Below are 19,706 nucleotides of genomic sequence, written 5' to 3'. Positions count from 1 at the left end.
TTTCGACATTTCCAGCCAACGAAAAACTCGCCCCCCTTTGATGATGATGATAAAAAACGAAATTTTTTGGATGTCGTCAGCGGTGGACAGAAAACGATTGCAACTTTTTAAAATAATCCAGAATACACGCTTTTGGTTTCAAGTTGGAGACTTGTGAGGTTCCGATACGCTTTTTTGTGTTTCGGTTGAAGGTCAAAATGCCGCCACGACCACAGTGGGCAGCATTTATGGTGTATTTCGGTCCGTTTCGGATACATACTCTTGTTTCGACTACTAAAAACAGGTTTCTATTTAACGGCCATTCGTTGGACGACAAAAGAGCCGAAGATTTTAGACACACTCCCCCCCCCCCCCTCACTGCTGTATACCAGCAACCATATAGGCCATAAAACGGAATATCGATTGTAGATTTCTTCTTCTTCTATATTCCTTTCGGAAAAAAGAATTAACCGTTCAACCTGTACACACGTAAACGGGATATTTCTTCTTTCGAAACCCAAAGGAACATGACAGCCTTATCTGAGGGCTCGGGAATATTGGTCGATAGTCGGCCTATAGAATATCGGGAACGGTTACGTGGTGTGTGTCCTGTTTTCCACAAGCCGGTCCATGACGTCGTTTCTACGGTTGTCCACAAATAACTAGCACGTAGAGAGAGAGAGACGTGAAAAATGGGTTTTCTTAATTAGATTGTGTAATAATAATTTCCCTATGGAAATGGCGAAGATAAGCGAGAGACAAGGTCACGCACAGGTGGCGCGCATATGAATGGTTGATTGACCTCCCGTTTTCTTTCTTTTTTTCTTATTCAATTCAATGTGGACGAAAAGGAGGGAGAAAAGGAGATGATAACTAAAAGAAAAAGGCTTCTCAAGGTTATCCGGTTCTGCCCAACGTCCGGCTCAATCCAGTTCGCTTAAAACTTATAACGAAAAAGATTTTACAATTAATTAATATAGTGTACAACAAGCAGTTGTGCCCATAACCTATAACGTCGATAATCGCTTGATTGATATTAGTCGTAGACGAAAATGAGAAAATGAGAGAAATAAATAAATTTTTATTTTTTTGGCCGTTAGGGGTCGTGGCGGCGCTGCCAACCACCCTAAGCCGAACCCACCCACCCACTAGAGGCTAGAGAGAGAGAAGGGTGGGCTCTGGCCGTGAGACGAGGCATTCAGTTCTTGGTTGAAAGCCGTCGAGTGAACAAGTCGGCAATCGCGGTCCTCCCGTTTGTCGATTTTTTTTGGTTCGGTTTTTCCATAGCGTGGTTTATATATTTTAATCATCATCCACCCACTTTTTTTCGGTTGATTTTTCTTTCCTCTTCATTTTTCTTTGCCTTTGTGAAAGGGGAAATTTCGAATCGCAATTTTGAGCTTTTCTGTCTCGATTTTTCCGTATAGCGTGCTTCGTCGTCGTCGTGTATGTGTGTGTGTTGAGTTTGCGCCCTTATCTCCCTACCCCAAGGAAAGGAAGCCAGCCAGCCCCCACACAGCAGTACTACTACTAACTCCACCGCCATTTTTGTGCTCTTGGGGTCGTCCAGCAACGCCCGTCTGAGAGTATCTCTCCACTTTGAGCTGCCGAGGGAAGACAAAAAAGGAAGGGGAAGCCAAAATGGAGTCGGGAGATGAAGCCAACAACGACTCGACGACCAAGGGTGGTCATCGTGGCAAGAATTCTACCACCAACAGTGAAGGCGCTAGCAGCAGCAGCAACAGCTCTAGCAACAGTCACGGCCGCCCTCATCAGGTCGTGGATAATACCGATGCGGCGGTCAGTGCAGGTGCCGCAACTTGCCTCTGCGGCCATCGTTCGTCTGCTGCAGGCTCGTCGTCGTCGTCGGCCGAATTGCCGCCCCTGCCAGTCATTTCCCTGACGGTGGCGCCCACCACTGGCGGCCAATTTGAGCTCAAAGTCAGCAAGCTCGAGACCATTGACAATTTGAAAAAGACAATCTCCAAGCGTCTGAAAGTGCCCAAAGAACGGATATGCCTCCTCTGGAAGGATAGGTAAGATATATTTATTGCAATGATTTGCAATGATGATGATGATGTCGTCACCTTGAAACATCCAAGGTCGATTGTGGACGTTGCCCACATAAAATGGCGCCTTAGTTTCGTCGGTCGGACCAATCTGTTTTTCTCTCTCTGAGAGATGCAGGAAGGAGCTCGTTGGCCTATCGTCACGCTGATATCCCGACTGCCCTAGATCGTCATTTCCGTTTCAATTTCTTACCCAACAGTTAACGATGGTGGAGGACGTTGGATGGATTTTCAAAATGTTGATTCCACGAGGGTCAGGTGGTTTTGCGGTTTTCGTTCATGGGGGGGAAAGAAATCACGACGTGGATTTTTTGAAGGACCCAATCGGCCGTATTGGTGTGTGTGTGTATCTCGCGGGAGAAAATCTCCTTTGTCCGGAAATGGAGGTTGAAAAAGCTCCCCTCATCCGCCCTGATGGGGGGTATGCATGCACCTATGGAAAATCATGGGGGGGGGGGGAGGAGACTCTGTACGGATGGGTTTGTCGAGGTCAAACCTCTTCCGCCATCTTTGACCCATCGTTAAGGCCCTTTATCTAAAAATTGTTGGTGACGTCACACCATTTTTCCACTGCCCTTACAAAAATTGAACACGTTCATTCTTCCGGTTTACTATTTGTGTCCTTGTCGGAAACCCCTTTTTCTTTTTTGGATTTGACCAAATTTTTGCAATGCACTTGATTTAAGTGGGTAATTGAGTTATGAAAGTTAAAATTACTCGATTCAAAAGTCCTTACGGTGATAGCAACATTTATCTCATCAAGGTAGGCAGGAGATATGCTTCAAGCCTATCTGACGTATTCGCTAATCTGCACGAGCGCGTGTACGCCATTGGGTTTACCTTGGCGGACCAAGGCCATGCACACACACACAAGTTTTGACCGCGCTAGAGTTACCAGCCCAGCCAGTGTTGAATAGCGAAGGACATTTAAGCTTCAACCGAATGCTATATTTATATATATACGTGCTATAGACTCGGATTTAGTCAGGGATCATTCAAGGTTTCAAACCGCACCTGTATTGAGTGATTGTCCAATTGCCTTTGACGTGGATTTTTTTTTTCTTTTTCTGTGTTAACCATATTTTTTTGTTTGTTTGATTTAGACATTTGCGGGACGGAACACTGCGGGAGCATGGAGTTTGTGACGGAAGTCGACTGACACTTTTGCCCAGCGTGGAAACTGGTCTTTTGGTAAGTTTGTTTTTACATCAATTCATCTTGGCGGCCAGTGGTTGCTGCCAATCGAGTCAATGTGTGTACGTTAAGGGAGATACTTGTTTCAAGGTGTTGAGAGAATGGGGTGTTGTTCGAGAAATGTTGTTCGTCCTTGGACGTCGTCAGCTTTCTTCTCTTTTTCAAGAGTTTCTATCTGTAGAAACTTAGAAAGCTCCCGTCTATCTCGAGTTATAAAAGTGGAACCGAACATTAAAGCGTTGAAAAATATCTCCGAAGCGACATCTTTTCGGGGTAGGCCAACACACAGAGAAGATATCAGGTCAAAACTTTTTGAGAAAGGGGAGTCAAAGCCAGAGGAATAAGACGCCCTGGGCGTCATTTGAATAGCCCTCTCTTAAGACCATCTGCTGGCCACCAGTTGGGTAATTGAAGGTCAAGAGGTCCTTTTTGTGTGTGTTGTTGGTGGGGGCTTTGGAAACATATCTAATATTATTTCCCCAAGACGTGTGTCCAAGGTCCCCTTTGTTATACACACGGCGTGTAGAGAGCAGGGCCACGAAAATATTGTTATACACTTCCCGTCTTTCTAAATGCAGAGATGGAGGTAAAGATAGCAGCAGCAGCTGAGGGTTGGTCGCTGTGTGATCGATTTGGAAGAATGTTTGAAGCCAAAAAAACCCCGTGGAAAAAAGAAAAAGAACTTTTCTCCCCTCTTTTCATCCAAGACCTTACCGTTAAAATGGCTGTTGAGTTGTTGTAGAGAGAAGGGAGAAAGAAACGGTGCCCCGTTTCTTTTTTTTTCCCAGTCGACCTATTTTCTATTTACCTTCTCTTTGTAGGGTGGGAGGAGCTTAGCTTGTCGCCGTGGCGGCCAGAGATTATTTTTATTCCTTGTGGGATGACCCATTGAATTAGAAGACGGAATTTCTCTTGTTTCTTTCGACAAGATTGGCATGCCGTTGTGTAGGGGAATATAGCGGATTCTCTGCCAGAATCACCTCCTTTATATTAGAATCGAGAAAAATAGGGACGGCCAACTGTTGTTTTGCTGCTGCTACTGCTACGTACGTAGCATTTGATTTTGTAGCTGCTGCCCTCGAGCCCCTGTGAAACCTACTACCCTAGCCTGGGCTGTAGTATTGTAGCAGCCAGCAAGCACGCCACGTCATCAAGAAAAAGAAGCGGCGACGTCACCGATGCGGAAGTTCCCTCCTTTTCGTGTTGTGTTTTCTTTTTTCAAAAAAACCAGAAAACACGTCACGCGTTTCTGCTTTTATTTTCCTGGAGCTTCTTCTCTCGTCTACCACTTGGACTCGTTTCTTTATCTCCCATTCGCCTCTAGGCGTCTGAACTCGACATACTATTCCCTATATGAAATTTCCGGTTCTTCTTCCTCACAATCACGTCCCGGGAGTTTAAGTTGAATTTGTTTTTCTCTTGTCTGTCTCCTCGTCAAGGGGGGAATAATAGAAAAAAGTTGGAAAATCATTTTGCATGTCGGGGCAACAAGAGGTGCAAGTAGAGGGACTAGGACCAGACCCCTAAACCGCGTGACCGCTTTCAGTAGTGGCTGGCTGGGGCCGGCAGTGCCGAGTTCAAGGGGAGGAGCTTGAATATCTCGGCTGGTTGGAATACAATGTCTGTAGGATAGAGAAGAATGGGAGAGAGAGAAGATAGGGATAATAATAAGTAGGGAGTAGAGTCGAGTTTTGTAATTCCGTTTTTGGGGTCTTCCCTTCTTCTTTTTGCCTTCCATGTTTTTTCGTGTTAGGGGGGGGGGGCGCTCTACCGTTGCCGCGGCTGTACGGCAGTCGTTGGTCTATACTGTGCAGCGTGTCCCGTTGTTGTTCTCAAAAGAAATCGAGGACACTTTGGTTTCCCGAATAAAAAAAAAGAGAGAAGCGCCACACAACCTTAAGGCTTTGGGAAATGAATCGATTGCAATGCTATAGAGGATCACGCAGTTGTGCCGTGTAACGTAGAGTCAGTCCCAGTTATCTGACCAACTCCCCTCTTCTTTGGTCATGAGATTTGTCCAAGCTGGTGGAGAGAGAGTAGACCACAATGGCCCTTTTTCCTTGTGTGACCTTTCAGCCTGCTTTTGTTTTTTAAACTTTTTCAAATCCAGAATTCATAAGGGCTAGTCTAGCTGAATCGGCCATATTTGTGACGGAGCAAATACATGGTTGGAAAACGAAATCCCTTGCTTCCGACAAGTCCTATGGCATCGGTTGCCGTGGGAATGATTTGTTGAGGATGGAAGAGAGACAGAGAGATCGACCTGGATCGATAACTGGCTAGCGGCCATCCAGCTCAACTGGAACAAGGGACACACACAAGGGCGATATATGGTCGATATTGCTTTTCTACATAATACGTTTAGGTCGTCCTCCCCTCTAGAAAACCTGACAATGTGACGGAATTTCTCTACTGGGCACAAAAGAGTTCTTCTTCCGTGTTGTGTGTGTGTGTGGGGTGGTGGTGACGCCCAGGTATTATTGATGTTTGGTCTCCCCTCTCTCTGTTAGCCTAGCACTTACCCCTACCTCAATGCCATCAAAACCCCCTGACTGCTTTATTTTTTCCAAAAGGGGTCGAAACCAGAATTGAAGTGAACCACCGAAGCGGAGCCCTGGCCCCGTGTGTTTTTTTCTCTCTGTTACAAGAGAGAGAGAGAGGTCATTGGACCGTTGGGTGTGTGGGAAACAGGTCTCTATGGCCCATGATTATGCCGTACCTACACTGGATTCGTGTGGCCATAGAAAATGTGGTGGTGGGGGGAATGAGGAAGATAGTTACATGTTCCCCTTTTTTGGGGTTGTACCACCTATTTTCTTCTACGATGGAGCATTTTCGATTTGTTATTAATATTCGTTTTATTTTCTTTCAACAGACTCAACGTCCGGAACAGAGCGTGATGCAAGCACTGGAAAGCCTTAACGACAGCCAGGTAAATATATATATACAGCATTTCTTTCTTTCTTCAAATCTTCATTGGGAGAAAATCTCGAAAAAAAAACTAAAACAAACTGTATCTGTGGGTGTACAGTTGTGTCTCGTTTGCTGACACATCCGCTGCGACCCCCGCAACGGTTCTCTTGTCATTTCTTCGTAACGGTTGTGTTTTTCCTTCTTTGTCTTGTTTTTGCTCCATGGTAGATGTTGTTGTTGTTCTTCTTCTTCACTCTGACAGAAGATTGGGGTCACACAACAAACATTCAAGGCCACGTTTTTCCTCCTCCTCTTGGCTTTTTATCTGTTATTGCCAAAATATTGGCAAATTGGTCCAAGTGGTGGTGGTGGTGGGGATCTCCCCCTCTCTACTCTTGCAGAAGGGTACGACAGGTCAAACTTATTTTTCAACAAACAATAACAGCGTCCTGTGTGGAAAGAAGAGTAGGATTTCAATCGTATTTCTTCGCTTCTTTTGCCACTCGCTTGTTTTCGTTATACGAAGGGAGACCCCGGCAGCTACAAGCTAGAAAACTAAATGGGAAACAGATTTAGAAAGCTTTTTATTATTTCTCCCTCTGTCCAATGGAGAGAGAAAGAGAGAGAGAACTGGTTTTTTCTTCCTCCTCTTCATCATCGACTTCCTCGTCTACACACAACAAATAAAAAGGAATTTTATCGTTCAAGTTTAACCGAGGAACCGGGGATGAAAAGGAATAGATGAAAACGAAGAAAGAAGAAGAAGAAGAAGAGTAGGCGTGGTTTGTTGTGTGTGGAGGTTTTCTGTCCTTGGGTGGATGGTTTTTTTCGTGTGGCATTGGAGGCGGCCATGGAAGAAGACGAACAAGTCAGTGAACCCCTCCAGGGTCTCTCATTTCCAGCCGGACCTTCGCTCGCGCGCTACTTTGGTTCTTTTCAAAAAAGAGAGAGAGGGGGGAGAGAGAGAGACTTTTGATATGGATCGGGGACGATATTTTTCCCATCCTACTCTTGAGCACATAGGATGGGCTGGTGGCCGGGATCGGGCTGCGCTGGCGTGACCGTGTGTCGCAAGTGTCTGGTGTAATGTTTTGGTCGGCAGCCAATGCGCCTCGGCCTTTTTGTCTCTCTCCCCTCCCTCTCTTTTTCTTGATGGAGAGGGTGTCTGTTTCCATCCGGAGAGCAGAGAGCTGCTCCGCACAGTAACGACTCCTGCTGCTGCTGCCTTCGTCTCCCCATTTTCTCTTCTCGTGTGTTCGTCGATGCCTCCAGGCTTCGTCCTCTCCGCTGTACCATGGCCAAGGCCGGGACCAGGACCGAAAGAGAGCTGAGCTCAGCTTTAGCTCTTGTATATACCCCCTAAAGTTGTTTCTTTGTCTTGCCACTATCCACCTTTTTTTCTTTTTATTTTTTCCTCCCCAACTTCTTTCCAAACACACACACAAAAAAGAAAGAAAGAACAAAGCAATGCGGATTGGTGTCCCTGTGTGTGTGTGTACATTTCGTGACTTTAGGGTCAGGGGCGGTCACTTAAAACCATTTCCCTCCCGAAAGAAAAAAAAAACGACAAATATCAAATAAGCCTGGGAGGAATTTCTCAATCGAGTTTCAAAATTTTTTCACTTGGTGAAGCCAAAAGTTTTTCTTATCCAAGTAAAAGATGGTGGCCTGGTGGTGGTGGCGAAGGAAAAAAGGCAACTTTTTATCTCTTCTTTTTTTGGAAATAGTTTGGTCAATATGGAACGTAAGACTTTTTCGTCTCAGGTCGGGCGTACGCTTAAACACGCGCGGACAGATGTTGGATCGAATCGTCGCTTTTCTCCTCGTCCCCTCTCCCTGCGTAACACCTTCTCACGGAATAATTTCTATTCCTCGGCAAACAGACGGTGAGAGGCTCTCTGGTGGATATAACTTGGAAAAAAAAGACCTTGGCTTGGCTTTTTTTTTCGTAATAAAACCTGGAAAAGAAGAAAAAGAGACTCGAGGAACGTTCCATTCGGCTGCTTTTTCGAACCGTAACAGTAGACAAAGAGGTCGATGGTGGTTGGTGAGCGGATGGAGGGGAGCTGAAGAAAAAAGGAAACGTTAAGAAGAAGAGAGAGAGAAGGGGGAAAAAGAAGGCCGTGAACCGAGTCCTCCATTATGTGCCCGAAACAAAAATTTCTGTTTTTTAGCCGCTAGGCTTTTCCCGCTACGTCCGTCTGTGATGTACAGAAGAAGGTGGAGGGGAAATCGAAGCAGCTCCAACAGCCTAGTGTCTTTTTTTCTCTTTCCTCCCTTAAAAATAACTCGAGAGAGGAGAGAGAGAGAGAGAGCGGGAGCGTCGAATTGTAGAGAGGAGAGAGAAATCGTTATCTTTGGAAGTTTCGTGAGTTTACAACACTGGTCCCTAGTTACGGAGGCACAAAGAGACGACGGCTAGGAGGGGAGCCAGTGACTCTGTACAAGGTCCTTTTCATCTTATTCAACAGTTCTTCTTGGTATACTTCCTTCGTCAAGGTTTTCCCCATTCGGCGCACAGAGTTTGGGCGCAGCTCGGAGGGGAGAGAGAAGGAGGAAAGGGGGGCGCCCTATCCGCTCCGGAGTAACAAGCGCCGAAGAAACATGATGGAGCAGAGCTTCCCGTTTCACACGGGCAGAGTCTCTCTCTCCCCATAGCTAAAACCGTTGCCCAATGATTTTTTTTTCCTTCTCGTCTTTGGACCTCTACTAAATCCGCCAACCTTTAAAAATAGGACCCGGACCTTTTTTTTCTCCAACTCTATACTCACACACACACACACACCGTATATAGAGCTATTGAAGGGTCTCTCTCTCCTTTTGTGGGTCTCCCCCCCTCTCGTCAACCCCTGGACTTTGGACCCGCGTGTGAATCCTGACCCTGTTTAGATTCTCCCCTCCTTTTAGTCGAAACGAAAAACCGTTGGCAAACCTATTACTTTACCTTACCTACATTACATACAGGTGTAGAGAGAGGGGAGAGACATGAAAAGAAGAAGAAGAAGATTTTCGATGCGAAAATCACACATTTTTGTTCCTCCTGAGAGGGTGAGAGAGAGAGATGCTTTAGACAATCCACGTCATATCCGTATATGAGATGGAGGACGCTGTGCTCCCCCTCCGGGTTTTATGTGCCGGGCAGGGCGGACGGCTGGATCGATCCCTCTCGAGCTGTGTATGTCTCCTTTCGTCCTTGTGTCTACTGGAGAAGAGAAGAAGAGAGGAAAAAAAAAGCTTTTTTTCCATTGATTTGCGCGCTCCGACTCCTCCTACGCGCTCTTTGACGTCGACGACGCTATGGTTATTTTTTTCTCTTTTTCGATACGAGAGAAAAGAAGAGAGAGGGACGCTGTAAAGTAAAAGTCGAAAGCTGCGGCGGCGACTATCGAACGGATGGATCGGTGAATTTCGAATTTTGTTGGCCTTTTTACTTCTGTCGTACACGAAAGCAAAAGAGAGAGGGAGAAAGGACATCATGTCACCTTTCTAACACATTTTCGATTATGACGTCATTTTTTCCGCTTGAAAATTTTTTTTGGCTTTTTATGGGAGAATTCCCGGTTGTATTTGAAACAATTATGATACAAACAAGGTTTCCCTGCTCGATAAGTGAGAGGTTTAGAAACAATGTATGTATTCTGAGTTGTTTAGTTCAAAGGGGAGGGCGAAACATTTTAGCCGGTTGAGAATCTGGGTGAAGGATAAAAAAATTGGCTAAAAAAGACAGCGAGAGAGAGGCAGGCAGAGAAAAGTGAACTTTCTATCGGCCATACATTTCTCTTGAAAAAAAAAGAAAAAAAACCATTGACATACATCTAGAGAAAGGGGTGATTGCTTGGCTGTCTGGAATCGGCGGTGGTTGACGGGCTGATGATTTGAATTTGTTAAGGCGAAAATGTTGTCGTGTCTGTTAGAGCTAAGATTGAATTTAGACCCACCCAAATTCTCACGGGCGCAATCACAAGTCATGGCAGTGCCTAACTTTTCCACATTTCTGATTCAATTCATTTCTTCACTCGAGACACCCTTCACTCGTAATAATCATCCACAGTCCTTGCTTCTCTTTTTAATTACGGACGGTATAAAATGGCATTGTTGTTTCTGTTGCCGCAGTTCCCTTTTTTCTTGCGCAAAGGTCGAACGTTTAGACAAAGAGCTATTATCAATATCGTGACGGGCCAAATAAAAGGAAGAAATGTCTTTATTTTTCCAAAAGTATTCGGTGGTGGGGGGTAGAAAAAGAAGCCGTCAACGACTTGCGCTCTCGCGGGGTCGCCTCCATGTTGGATCGATTCCGGCCATCGTGTTCTTCGATTCAACAGCCGGAAAACTTGTTTTTCTTTTTATTTCTGTTTCTCAGAAATGTGTGTAATCAATCAAATGTGATGTAATCAATTTTTAAATTTTCCTTTATTTTTTTGTTTAAGGTGAACGATTTCCTGTCGGGTAAAGCGCCGTTGAATTTGACAATGCGCCTGGGCGATCACATGATGTTGATCCAGCTGCAGCTCTCGGCCGTGGCTCCGACTGCCTCGTCTTCAGCCCACCGACGCCCAGCCGTCAGCCATCATCAACCTTCGACCTCATCATCATCGACCAGCAGTCGATCCGCTTCCTCCACAATGGCAGAGAATAGCAGCAACAGCGCCAGCACCCCGATACCTAGCACTTCTTCTTCTTCTTCATCAATATCGTCGTCGTCGTCGGGTCTGTCGGCCATGTTGAACGCTCCCCTCCGCCAGACGCTACCCACTCCACCCCCATCGAGGGCTCCTTCTCCCTCGCTCCTGGCAGCAGCGGCCAAAGCAGCCGCCTCCTCAGCATCTTCTGTTTCGATCCCGTGTGCGTCACCGTCGGTCGCTTCGGTAGTTCCACCCATCGTCAAATTGGAGAAGCCATCGTCGTCGTCGTCACTGCCACCAACACCACCGACAGCCGCCGCCGCTGCTTCTGCCACTAATAGCAGCACATCAGCTGTTCCTCCTCCAGCTCCTTCCATTGGTTGCGGCGTGGCTGGATGCGTCGGATGCGAAACGTGTGACATGCGGCCCGTGCTGGACACTAGGGCCCTGGCCGAAGCTTCGCGCAATCTGACGCAGACTCTCAAGCAGCTCTCGTCCGAAGTGCTCACCTCCAGAAGCACCAACGTAAATGATTTTGCCCCGTTTTGAATTGGCCAAAATGGCGACGGAATTGACGTTTTCTTTTTTCTTTTCTAACCCAAACAGGAAAGTAGCGGACGGAGTCGTCGTCGTCAAGGTGCCATCATCGAGAGTATGCATCATCACGGCAAAGGTGTCTACTCGGGCACTTTCTCAGGTAAAGAAAACGGAAGAGAAAACGAGGCTACTATTACGTGACTGACGTCGTCGATCTCTCCCCCATTGATTTGCGGACGGAAACTTAACATTTTCCCCTTGGTATATTTTTGTCGCGTCAATAGGTACACTGAATCCAGCTCTGCAAGACCGCCAGGGCCGCCCCAAGCGCGACATTAGCACGATTATTCACATCCTCAATGATTTGCTGTGCGCCACACCTCAATATCGTCGCGTGTTGAACGCTCACGCCGCCGCTGCTGCGGCTGCAGCTGCCGCGGCCGCTTCTGCCTCCTCGTCGTCGTCGGCTCCTTCCGCCCAGGCTGGTGGTGCATCATCTGCCAATCAAGCCGTCCCCGCGGCGGGTTCCAGCAGCCGACAGACTCCCACTCCGATGGAACAGGACGACACGGACATGGCGGCTGCAGCTGCGGCACAAATGGCGGCCGCTGCCGCCCTCCATCGCAAGAATCCGGGTAAGGCAGGCCTGCCAAACCTGCTACTCCTTAGAGGTGACATTTTCAAAGTCAATGCGACAAAAAGGAGCGGAGCGAAAACAAGGAAAACTCTATGAATCCATCTCGCCACCTCTGTATGTCAAATAACTTGAATAACCGGTTACGTTTTTCTTTTCTTTTTGTTGGTTCGATAGAAGAGACTCGCCGACTAGCCGAGGAGAATCAGGCGACCCGCGGCAAACTGGAACAACTTCGTATGGTGATGGAGGAGCGTCGTGCCCGTCGACGTGCTCGCCGCGAGGCAAGAGCCGCCCCTTACAGTACGGCCGGCAACTGGTCGTCCAAAAACGGCGGAGGAGTCGCCGCTGCCGCTTCGTTGGTCAACAACACGCTGACTGGGTGCGGCGCATCAACAACAGCAGCAGCAGCAGCCGGTTTTGGCGGTGTTCAAGCCCACGCAGCCAACGCCACCACCACCACCACAGCCCCAGCCGGATCTCTGGATTGCGAGGCGACAGCCGCCGCCGCCTCTTCCGACAGCAGCATGGACACGAGCGACGCTAGCAGCACGGCCGAACTGGTCCGCGAGCTCAACACGGAACCAGTGGTCGCGTGATAACATGATTTACAATGTGCGCAGAAGAATTGAATGGAATGGAATGCATGGCGAAGATTTTTGGCAAGCCCACCCCCCGCGAACGACAACCGTTTAACTCTCTCAGACTGTGACGACCACACTCCTCCTCCCTCCCCGCCACCCCTCATCAACCGAGAGAGATATGCTGTTCGTGCCAGATTTCAACGTGTCCGTAAAACACGATTTTTCTTTTCTCTCTTTTTTTTTTAAATTTGATTTCGTAAGAGTAAATGCCAGAGGGTTAGACTCGTTGAAATTCCGTGGGATTGATCCTCCTCCTCAAACTAAATTTTTTTTTTGAAAAGAATCAGATGACGTCAAAACCACACACACCCTCCCACCCTACGATAGGGTTTTCTATTTCTCTTGTTAGTTTGTGTCGTCTGTAAATACCCCGCACTACGTGTGTAGTTTTTCCCCATGTCGTTCTCTCTCTTCTCACTAAGGAAAAAAAATGAAAAAAAAAAGTTTGAACGCTGAAACACTTCGTGCTTTCCCTTCTCCTACTCCCGTTCGTCATCAAATTGTGCTGCCGCCCACAAGAAACGGGTGTTTCCACCCACTCTGCGAGGCTTTGATGATGAAAAAAATATTTTGTTCTCTTGTGTCATCCATATGTGCACTGTGCCACGTCCTCTTCTACTCCCCCCTCTCAAAAACAAAGAGACAGACTTCCGCCATTTGCGTATGTGTTTGAATTTTTTTATAAATAGTTCCCCCCCACTTATTTCAATCATTTTTCTCATTTCTTTTCTTTTTTTTTCTAAATATTTGTTCAATTCGTCTCCCGATTCCCACCGTTGTATGTCTTTTGTGTGATTGGGCCCGTTTAAGATGTGCGTGATTTCTTTCTCCTCCTTTTTTTCGGGAAATTCCCCTCCTCCATCGTAGTAACGACGACGACGACGTCGGCGGCTCGATGACACAACAATTGTCAATTGGAGACCGCGGGTCTAATTTTATATACATATTATATATATATTTGTCTTGTGTGTGTGTGTGTATCTGTGCGAATGAAATTTGTGTGTTCCCCCATTTACAACAATTTCCTCTGCAAAGAAAAGAAAAATGAGAAAAAAAAACTTTCCAAAAAGACGATCAATGGGGGGAGCAGGAAAAATAAGTTTTTCTTTCTTCATGATTGTACGGGATTATAAAAGAATTTCATCGCGGGAGTTATGGCTGCGTTTGTTGGGTTAAATTGTTCGTCTTCTACATGGAGTGATGCATTAACTAGGATAATTTTCAAATTTTGTTTCCTTCACTTTTCTTTTTTTTTTTAATTGAAGATGAAAAAGAATGGAGATGATAGTTTTGAATTAGGTAATTAAGGTTCGATTACTCGTATGTTTGGCTTTCCCTCCCCTCCATTATTTTTTTTGCTATTTTTTTTCGTCATTTGTATAAAAACGAATGAAAACGGTGTAGTCCTTTGGATTTTTTGATGTCACGATTTTTTTTTTTCAAGTTCCATGTGACGTGGTTCGCAAAACTTTTATTTGGTATTTTGGATTCCTTGATTTAGAAATTGAAACAGAAGCTTGTGTTTGGGTTGGAAAAATTGATTTTGAAATAGAAAGAAAAAGGCAACACTAAAATTTAAATCTTTTAATGATGGGATTGAAAGCATTTTTTTTTTCTTGTGTATTCGTTAAACTTGAATTGGCGGTTGAATTTTTTTCGTGAGTTAAAAAAGGTGAAATAGAAAATAAATTGGCGTTAGTTTCTCTGCTTCTAATCCCTCCCCTACTTTAATTTCTTATTCCCTTCTTTATTGAATTCGTTCTTTCATAATGTATTTTGGGGCAATTGTTTCGTATTTGTCTACCTAAAAAGTGAGAAAGAAATAATAAAATGATTTTGTATGTTGAAACGGAGAGAACAACCAAGGAGAATGATCCCAAATCGGAAAACAAAAAAATCCCAGAGTAAAACAGAAATCATTTTTTTTTTCTAAATATAATTCACACACACACACAAACAGAAAACCCTCACAAATCTCCCGAGTAATTAAATATTTTCCCCTATTAAGTAATAATATTTTTCAATCACCATAAGTTAATTCATTTACTTCATTATTGTCTCGTTTCTTATCAAATTGAATATTTGAGTGTGTGTGTGTGTGCAACCGTGTTTTTGTTTGTCGATCTTCTTCTTCGATCGGATGTGATGTCGACGTGTTCGTTTGTTCACGTGTATTTGCTCTCCTCCCCACCATTTTATTATCTCTTTTCAAACTATCTCTTTTTATTTTTAATAATAATTCGATAGTGCGTCTCGAGTTTAGTATGTGACTATTGTTTTTTGGGTTTTTTGAAAAAAACAAAAATAACTTCCTCCCACCCCCCCCCCTCTCTTCTCCCAAAGTGACCCCCGCATTGTTGAATGCATTTGTCGCTTTCGAAGTAAAAAGGAAAACAAAATGAATGAAACACAAAAAACCAACAAGATGAAATAAATAAATAAAAAAATTATTAAAAATTTTTACTTTTGTGTGTGTGTGTGTGTGTGGTGAGAGATTGAATTTTTCGGGGTTTTTTAATTGTTTATTTGTTTGTTATGTCACAAGATAGAGGACGTCAGACTAAAAATAGACCGGTGATTCCAATCAGTCTGCGTCCAGGCGCAGGGAGTGTGTTCCAAAATGGGATTCTAAATTTAAAAATCCTGAGGCCAGGGAAATTTTGAAAATAAAATGCAATTGAAAGAAACAAAAATAAAAAATGGTGGATGAGAAAAGATGGAACGGGAAGAAGACGGACAGCAAAGAAGCTCCTCTACCCAGAAATAAACGGGGCTATAACGGGGATCCTTTTGGAATCGAAAAAGAAACGAGCGTGCGGGAATTATAACCTTAGAAGCTTTAGATTTACCCCCCGATGGCCGGCTCGGACTGCAGCAGGAGGTTACACTTCCGATGTTTTGTCGGTGATTGATCACCGGCCTTGTTTCCACAATGCAAATGGACTGTCTGCTCACTGTTGGCGGCTTTAGCATGACAACTGTAAAAAAAGAAGGATGGATGGGGAAGAAACAACTTTTTAACGTTTCTGTGCACTCAATCGTCAGTCCTAGACTTGTGTAACGGGGTGTCGATAACGTTAACGGTCAATGTCTGCGGCGGATGGTCCGAAACGATATTACGGAAACGTTTCTTTCAAAAGATATGCACAGACCGTTCAACTACGCACCCCCATGATCTAATCATTGTTACGTCACATCGAGCAAAAGTTAATAATAAAATAACGCATTTTCGGGCCTAGAGGCTCGACAAGATTTTCCAACTGGGCTGTTATTATTGTTCTTTTATGTAGGTCTGGAATATAGAAAGTTTGAAGGGGATTTGGAATTATATATTAGATGACCTACTAGCCAACGAACGAGGACTGAAATGCCGTTCTCTATTCCACGCCAACGTTTTTTTTTAAATTTTCCATAGAAAATCATATCACGAATTTTTGAAAACGTGAAAGGCTGTCTGACTAATGGATTTCATAATACTAATAAACCTTTAAGTATAAACAAACTTTTTTTTTTCCAAGAAATAAAATTTTTGAATTACAAAAAAGTTTCGACCATAACTTGGTGTAAAATGTTTCGAAGAAATTCACGACAGACGTGTGACGACATTTTTACATTCACTTGATTTACTATTCACCACCGGAAGTGTAGTTTTCTATTGGTTTCAGTTTCAGTCGCCATCTGTTGCAATTTTTATTGTAGGGGGGGTTTTCATTTCGACACATTGTGCAAACATTAGCTGATTTGCTGTCGAGTCGAGACTGTCCAAATCATTGTGTGCCTCAGGGGGTTTATGTCCAGACAGTTTAACTCCCCCTTTTGCGAGAGTTCATCGAGATATCCCTTTCAGTCCTCACGGTCTCTTCAGCTGACCGCATGGTCGAGCAATTATCATAAGCCAAAATAATTATAGTGTCTATTGTGAATCGTCTTGGAACGGCTGGCCTTTTTTTTTACATTTTTTTAACTCTTGAAAATATTTACAAAAAGGATACCTCGTGTGCTCTATTGAATATTCATCATGCAGAAAATAACTTCAACTCCGGCTCGGGTAAGTGGACATTTCTTTTTTTCTGCCAGCATGTCGGCCATGCTTGTTTGTGTACCAGCAGCTTTGAAGCAAAAAAGATTTTCGACAGCCAGCAATCAATCTCGCTGGCACTGATTTCACAATTCAACTATGGCGTCTCCCCTGTGTGTGTGTGTGTATAAATTGAAGCCCAATTTCAATGGAAGTTTCCTGTTGCTCTCCATGTTGTTTTTTTCCCCTCCCACACACACAGACATTTTCGAGTGCTGTGATTTGTTTGATCAAGTGTTGTTAAAAAGGAAAAAAAGCAGAGGGGAGTTGAACAGCCAACTACTAGCCTCCTTTAATCATCTCCATATCAAATGTACGGCTTTTCTCGATGGATTTATGAGTATGTTAACCGTCATAGAAGAAAAATACCGGTGGCTGCAACAGCACAAGTATTTTGGCTCCCCATTACAGAATAATTCCTCCCCCAGCTTTTTTTTTCCCATCCGCCATGTCTTTCGGTATCCTATTCATCGGTGAACCGAGGGGGAAATACGATTTCACCGTTGACAATAGACGGCGACGACGACGACGGAATGCGCCTTTTATCCTCGTTGTTGAGCGTGCATTAAAAACCGTATACTTGATGCATTGTCCGCTCCTGTTTGTGTGTGTGATTTGGCAAGAATGGATCATCGCATTTAAACTACCCAACGATTCTTCTCAAATGAACTTAACGAATATATCGGTTGATGGTTGCAGTTTTATCCAGTCAAACTGTCGATGGAAGTCAGTTTCACCACTCATTCGCACATCATCGGACGAGCTGGCACCAATATCAACACGGTCATGAAAGAAACGAGCACCAAAATTCATTTCCCTGACGAAAATCGCGTTGCTGGTGAGAAAAAGAGCAACGAGGTGACCATTTCAGGAGAGTTGGTCAATGTTGAAACGGCTCGTCGTCGTATTCGTGTACGTATAGACTTATTTCTTTCAATATTTTTTTGTAAATATTTCCGGTTTGCTATCCAGCTGTGACATTCTTACGATTTTTTTTGTTTTGTTCCAGCAGTTTCTGATTCCGATCGAGTATGTTGTTGAATGTCGGACGGAAGTGCTGGATTCTTACGGTCGACCTGCCTTGGTGAAGGATTTCGCCATTCTGTATGGGGTCTTGCTCCGCTTGAACGAGAAAACCACGGGTTCCTACTCTCACTGTTCGGCCACCATCCGTGGAAGCCAACAAGAGATTGGCAGATTGAAAGAAGCCGTCAATCACCTGATGAAGTTGAATCAAAATCTAGTATACATACATGATGTATAAAATACCGAAGAAGTGAAAAGGGTATTCAATGTGAGTTCTTTTCTTTTGACAGGAAACCCTCGTATCTATGAAAATGGAATTCTCGTCTGATCAGTTGGAAACGCTCAGGGCAAACTTCAATCTACTTGAAGCAAAATACTCGACAGCGTTCATGACGTTAAAACTAACCAATCTGGGGGAAGAGCATCAAGTTGTCTGGATAAGAGGTAATCCAATCACTGTTTTATTAACCAATTTTTATGAATCAAATTTAAAAATTCGATAGGCTCTGTGGATGGTGTCTATCAAACTAAAATGGCCCTGATGGTAAATCACTTTTATTTACCCGCATGATTATTATGGATTTACATGTTGTTTTTTTCCTGTTTAGGAATTTCTTCCTATGAAGCTGATGTTTCATGTCCATGCTATTCATTTGACCTTTGGTGTCAACGAGCGAAAGTTGGCTAAACGTTTGGACGTGGCGGTCAAGATGGAACCGAGCACCAAACCGAGCAGCTTTCTGCTTCAGATCATCAGTTACGAAAAGAATGCAGGTATGTATGCTACACAACCGTTAGCCCAGTCTCCCATCATTTAGTTTGTGACTGTTGGTCTACAGGCAACATTTATGAATTCCGGAGACAAATCCTACGTCTTCCCAATCCCAACGGACTATCCCCCATCGGATTCCCGCTCAGCTTACCCAGAGTTCAAGAACCCGAACGTACTTTTCGTAAGGAGTTTACATTTTTAAGTATTTTAGGGTCTAACTAATAATGAGGTGGAAAAATTCTATCCTTCGACTTGATCCTTTGAAGTTCCAGCAGTTGGGAGTCGAACTGTTATACAACAACCTCGCTTCCGTGAAACCACTGAAGAGGTTTACCAATCGGGCGGTCAAAGAGCACACTCAAAACCTTTGCTACCATCTAGTGGGTCATCTTCGAGACTATTTCTTAATAATTTGAAATTTTTTTTTATCTCATTTGGTTTTCACGTGTGTTGTTTACTTCACAGACGAAAGTGTGAAGATGCCGGCCTGCACTTTAAAATTTGACAAAAACTCATATCGCCAACTATGCCAGATGCTGAAAGAATCAGATCTATTCGAATATTGTGGTTAGTTGGAATATTATGATGAACAATCGAAAAATTTTAAAATCTCAAATATCATATGTCCTATTAAATTGCTTTAAAATTAGAACTATTTCTTGCAAATGAGGTGGATCTGGCCATGTTCACTACACTGTCTGATGATGATCTGAAAAGCATCGGAGTAACCGCATACCGCCCACGAAAATTGATGCTGCATGCAATATCAGGTGACTTGGTTGAATTTAAAAAGATCATCTCTTCGGGTTTTTTTTTAAATTATTATTCTTTAAAATCTTGTTCGCTTTTTTAATGTTTCTTTTTCTTTTAAGAACTGAAGAACTTGCCAATTAGCTGTGCCGTTGAAGAAAACTCGCAATTTTGTCAGTTGTAAATTTCACCATGCGACGGTTTTACTAGTTTTGACACAGAACATCTGTATCCTGATTCCTTTCGGACTGCAATAGTTTTTTATAACTATTCTCTCACGTTTTATGCGCCGTTGTGCAAGCCCTTTTTTTTATTAATTTGTTTGACTGTAATTCGGAGGAAAAAATGCTTTTCCGCCCTTGATTCTATCATGAGTCAAGTTAACGTTTTTCATTGAATTTTCATGCTGCAACCTCTTGTATATCCAGACGATTATCATATATAATAAACACGAAACATTTTCATAAAAGTTTCACACTATTCTGATT

The 19,706-nt window shown here is 44.0% G+C and overlaps 2 protein-coding genes across 3 annotated transcripts; both read left to right on the top strand.

The window, feature by feature from the left end:
* The first annotated feature begins 1,136 nt into the window (after positions 1–1,136).
* LOC124193618 (midnolin homolog) lies at positions 1,137–14,441 on the top strand. 2 transcript variants are annotated; one of them, XM_046587536.1, is made up of 7 exons: positions 1,137–2,015; positions 3,152–3,239; positions 6,118–6,174; positions 10,583–11,302; positions 11,384–11,474; positions 11,599–11,985; positions 12,126–14,441. In XM_046587536.1, exons 1-7 carry the CDS (start codon positions 1,621–1,623, stop codon positions 12,545–12,547), a joined length of 2,160 nt encoding a protein of 719 aa, XP_046443492.1. In that variant the 5' UTR covers positions 1,137–1,620; the 3' UTR covers positions 12,548–14,441. The 2 variants fall into 2 exon arrangements, with proteins under 2 accessions (XP_046443492.1, XP_046443499.1); XM_046587543.1 differs by having other exon boundaries at positions 1,171–2,015; positions 11,599–11,949.
* A 1,874-nt stretch (positions 14,442–16,315) lies between these two features.
* Positions 16,316–19,687, top strand: LOC124193628 (protein bicaudal C-like). The gene is made up of 11 exons (XM_046587550.1): positions 16,316–16,640; positions 17,370–17,582; positions 17,683–17,913; positions 17,987–18,140; positions 18,200–18,240; positions 18,305–18,470; positions 18,536–18,649; positions 18,735–18,848; positions 18,934–19,035; positions 19,119–19,238; positions 19,341–19,687. Exons 1-11 carry the CDS (start codon positions 16,611–16,613, stop codon positions 19,400–19,402), a joined length of 1,347 nt encoding a protein of 448 aa, XP_046443506.1. The 5' UTR covers positions 16,316–16,610; the 3' UTR covers positions 19,403–19,687.
* The last annotated feature ends 19 nt before the right edge of the window (positions 19,688–19,706 follow it).

This window comes from Daphnia pulex, chromosome 1 (genome assembly GCF_021134715.1).
Source record: "Daphnia pulex isolate KAP4 chromosome 1, ASM2113471v1".
NCBI lineage: Eukaryota > Metazoa > Arthropoda > Branchiopoda > Diplostraca > Daphniidae > Daphnia > Daphnia pulex.
The sequence above is the reverse complement of the archived record's forward strand: the minus strand, read 5'-3'. Positions and strand labels throughout refer to the sequence as shown.